The sequence below is a fragment of the Camellia sinensis genome, chromosome 3 (assembly GCF_055761805.1).
Source record: "Camellia sinensis isolate YWXY chromosome 3, ASM5576180v1, whole genome shotgun sequence".
Lineage (NCBI taxonomy): Eukaryota > Viridiplantae > Streptophyta > Magnoliopsida > Ericales > Theaceae > Camellia > Camellia sinensis.
In genome coordinates, this window is record NC_138963.1 from 102,670,646 (window position 1) to 102,675,604 (window position 4,959).

At 31.4% G+C, this 4,959-nt stretch overlaps 1 protein-coding gene across 1 annotated transcript; it reads left to right on the forward strand.

The window, feature by feature from the left end:
• Positions 1-526: 526 nt before the first annotated feature.
• On the forward strand, positions 527-4,481 carry LEA (dehydrin LEA). Its single transcript, XM_028236561.2, has 2 exons — positions 527-986; positions 3,868-4,481. The coding sequence occupies exons 1-2, from the start codon at positions 660-662 to the stop codon at positions 4,159-4,161; spliced, it is 621 nt and encodes a 206-aa protein (XP_028092362.2). The 5' UTR covers positions 527-659; the 3' UTR covers positions 4,162-4,481.
• Positions 4,482-4,959: the final 478 nt, after the last annotated feature.

Below are 4,959 nucleotides of genomic sequence, written 5' to 3' on the forward strand. Positions count from 1 at the left end.
GCCGGGCCCCTACACATTGACGATATAAACATTTATATTGACGGTGTGAACATTCACATTAAGGGTATTTTGGTAATTATGTCACCCATAGAACTTATTGAAACATAAGAAAATAATGTGAACTAAATGGAACATAAGTAGATGAAAAGGGTATTTTGGTCTTCTTATCTCAAATTGGACCTAATGGAATACTAAAAAAGAATATGGGTTTGATGGAATAAAACTCTTAGAAAATGAATTTATCAAAAAAGCTCCCAAATATATATATATATATATATATATTAAAGGATAAACGAAACGGAGCATATCCATAAATAAAAAAGAAAATAAAATCCGTAATAGAGCCAGAAGAAGAACAAGGAGAGTCCGTCCAATTTGCCATAGTGAAGAGAAACGTGGCCGAGCTTTCCTGACGTGGCGAGCCATGTCCAACACGTGTACCATCCACATTTACATGCAAAAAAGAGAAGAAAACAAAAAAAGGTTAAGTTTTTGGCTATATATATGTAAATTATTACAATTCATTTGGTAACGCTTATAGCAAGCAAATTGCAATACACCTTCTTCTATCTTCTCCCTGCCGTTGAGTATCTATTTATCTTAAAATCGAAGCCTTATTTTCGATCGATCTTTGGTTTCTGATCTGAATCTGTTCAAAAATGGCAGACATCTATGATCAATTCGGCAATAAAATACCGCTGACTGACGAACACGGCCACCCGGTTCAGTTGACGGACGAGCGCGGCAAGCCAATGCACCTTACCGGCGTTGCCGTGGTTGAGGAGGCTGAAACCGGTGCTGGCGTCGTTGTCACTGAGACTGTTGTTAGCGTTGGCATGACCGACGTGCTTGGACATGGGCATGGTGCTGGAGCTGGCAGCGCCGGCATAACAGACATTGGATCTACTGGCGGTGTTGGTACTGCTGCCAGTGATGCACACCAGCGGGAGCAGCTTCACCACTCCTCTAGTTCGAGCTCTAGCTCGGTGAGATATCCTCACACCATATAAAAATGTTTAAGAGCTCTAAATTAAGAGCTCTAGAGAAACTCTAATTTGTCTTTTTTTTTTCATGATGAATTTTTTTTTTTCCCTTTCCTTTCTTTTGTTTTTAAATTTTTGCCTACACCTAGTGCTCTCTATTACAGCCGCACACTATATTTGTTTTATGATTACATTTATATATATGTATATATATATTAGCGGTTGACACACGCAACGCAACGCGCGTGTAATTCAAATAAATTTTAATTATATATAATATGTTATGGAAGTGGTAAGAGCCATGTTTATTAATTCTAAGGTTTAAGGGGCTGAGTTAGTTATTATTTTTTGTTTATATATTTCAAATAAGAAAATGAGGACATGTGACATAAAGAAAAGTCACTAAATTATCAAGTGATCGGTTCATTTTTAATAATAGTATATATATATATATATCTTTTTAAAAGACAGTTAGAGATTTTTTTATAAAAAGATGACATCCATTTATAAATATTAATAATGAAAATTATAAATTTTTTTTAAAAAAAAATTCTAAGTATTGTTTTGATGAGTAATTCCCTCAATGTTTTATCTAGATTGTTATTGAATATTTATTGATATTGTTCATCTCTTATGCGTAAGTTATCAAATATAATTCACCTTTCATTTTACATCCTATCCTATGTGTATTTAAATATAAGATTTGTAATATTAAAAATTAATATATATATATATATATATATATATATATATATATAATATAACAGGACAAGCTGAATTTGAATCTTGATAGGACTGTCGTCGTAAGTGGCATATTTGAATCAAGGGTTGAGAACATTTAGGGCGATTTAGGACATGTTTGATTGAGTAGATTAGAACATGGAATTGAAATTATTAATCCATAGGCTCAATTATCTTATGTTTGTTTTAATATTTTAGTTTAGGATTATTAATCCAATGAATAATTAATCTAATAAATTTATAAGATTATTAGTAATCAAATATGAATAAAATTATTAATTTAATAAATATTAAACCAATTGAATAATAAATATTATATTAATTTAATAAAATTATTAATATCTTACTATTAATCTTGTAATTCAAATATGGCATTAGTATAATATTGGACGGCTGACATCCATGTTATATTTTTGTCTTCTGTAATAGTAATATAGAATAGTGATTGATGAATAATAATTAATGAGAAAGCTGCCACAACCACTTTCTCTCGTTGATGGCGGTGCATGTTATATACATTTTGGTGTTTTATCAAAGGTATAAGCTAGGAAAAGAGTAGTGATGACCGAATATTTTTGGGATATGCGGCAAAATCTCGTTGATTAATTTTTTCAAATAGTAATTTATTTATTTATTCATATTTTTTAAGATGTAAAATTATTAAATAACCTTTTTTGGTGACATTTTTTTAAGATATTTTTTTAATTGATAATATCTGTAATCTAGTTACTACAAATGTTGGTAGACGTTACACTTCTTGCACACATGACTATTTTGTGGGTTAAAAAAAAAAAAAAAAAATTCATTTTATCCAAAATGTTATAAACATTCTAAGGCATCTTTTATTTATGGGAAAATTTCAAAGTAGGTTAGGGTTTTAAAAAAAAATTACAAATAAGTGGTAAACTTTATTAGTATTAATAATTAAATATATAAAATTTTCAACAATCATTACAACAAAAGTATTTTTCGTCGCTGAAGGAAGTAGAATTGGTGACTAAAATGGAATTAGTCGTCAAAATTGATCACTTTTGCAGACTGAAAGAGTTTAGTCGCCAAATATATGGGTTTTAGCGACTAAAAGGCAGTTTAGTCGCGGAATGTAGGGGTTTTAGCGACTAAAGATTGTTTAGTAGTCAAAAGTCACGGTTTTGGGCGACTAAAATAATTTAGTAGCCAAAAGTGATGGTTTTGGAGACTAAAAAACAGTTTCGTCGCCGATTATAGGTGTTTTGCCGACTAAAAACTGTTTGGTTGCTGAAAGTGAAGCTTTTTGGCTATAAAAAAAAAAATTAGTAGCTAAAAACAGTCAATTGCCGACTAAAATTCATTTTAGTCACCAAAAGTGTTTTTTCTTGTTGTGTGTAATAAGATAGACTAATAATTTTATTTTATTTTATTATTTTTTCAGATTCACAGATCAGTAATTTCCCCTTTGTTTATTTCATCCTATACAAACATAAAAGAGAAGAGACAAAAATAAATAAATAAATAAAAATAAAAAAAATCAACCTTTCACTTTTTTTTATTTTAATTATGATTAGAGGATATGGAGAATATAAACTTTATTATTTTTAGGTCAGCACGCCCAGCCCGTTTGACTAATAAGGGCTTGGGAAAATTGTTTTAGTCAATTGGATTATGTTGGGTTAACATTTTTAGGCCGATATTTTAAAATGTTAAGTTTGGGATTTATATTTCTAATTTGCTTGGACTGGCATACTATTAAATTAATTAATTATAATATATTAAATTATATATTTTTTGTTAGTATGTGGACTTTATTTTTATTGATTTTATTGAAACTCACATTTATGGTAATATTTAAATGAATTTATTAAGAAATAACATGTTATTCAAGTTCAAAAATTAGATCTATCTTTTAATTCTATTGATGTGGATTACAATATTTAAGGTAACACTCTATCATATCTTTTTTAATTAACCAATCATATCATTTGGTCTAGAAATCCCAAGATAGTGAATCAATTGACTGTTGAAAGTGCAAATTTGATCAAAATTAAAATCCTTTTCTCATCTTAAACTCATTTGCAATTACTTTTATTAAGTGTGTTCAAATGTTGTTCACTACCATAATTTCTTTTTCTTTTTTTATTTTTTCCTTCTCAATTATTTGTTCTAGTCCGAGGATGATGGGCAAGGTGGGAGAAGGAAGAAGAAGAAGAAGAAGGGGCTGAAGGAGAAAATAAAGGAGAAATTGACTGGTGGAAAGCACAAAGATGACCAGCATGCCCATAGCGCCACTACTGCCACCTACCCAACTAAGACCACCACCACCGCTGGCTATCCAACCACCGTCAGCAGCACCACTCCTCCGGGGCAGCAACACCACCACGAGGCAGTGGCGGCAGGGCACGAGAAGAAGGGCATCATGGAGAAGATCAAGGAGAAGCTACCTGGCCAACACAACCACTAGAACTGCATGTAGAGAGAGTGAGAGATGAGATATATGTTCATATCATAATGGAGTTTGTTGTTGTCTATGTTGTGTTGCTAGATTGTGCACCTTAAGGTATATAAACTAAACTTGCTTTGGTTTGAAGCTTCTTGTTTCTTGTTGGGATTGTAATAAATGGGGGGTGAATGTTTTTTGGGAAAAGTTAGGGATCATGAAGATTTTGTCATGAAAAATTTATGATCTTTGAATTACCTTGATTAGTGTGTGGTGCTTTATTCTAAGTGTAATCAAAGGGTCACGAAGCTTTCAAGAATATTTTCATAAAAGATTTTTCATAATACCTAGCATTGTTGATTTTTTTTGTAATGCTGAATTTGGTTTCAATGGTTGTTTGGTAGACTTAATTTGTTTTCACTGAATGACATATCTCATTTATCCCCGATTGACACGTATGGTTTTCACTTCATTTGTTTTCACCAAATGGCATCTCCGGTATTTATCCGCCATACATGTTGTTTGTATGAACTGAATTAGTAATAGGTAGTGGCTTCCTGCAGTCCGAGGGTGTTGTTGGGTCTGTGGAAGCTCATTATGGGTCTCGTTTTGATAATTTGAACCATTCAATGTGTATAACTCGTCGAGTACTATATGCATACAAACAATCACTTTGATTAGATATTGATAGCTATGTGATCAAATCAGTTTTCTGTCAATTGTTTATTTTTTGACCGTCTAATTTTTTTATACAAAATTGATTTGATCACGTAGCTATCGATATCCGATCAACATGATTTTTTATAAGCATATAGTACTTGA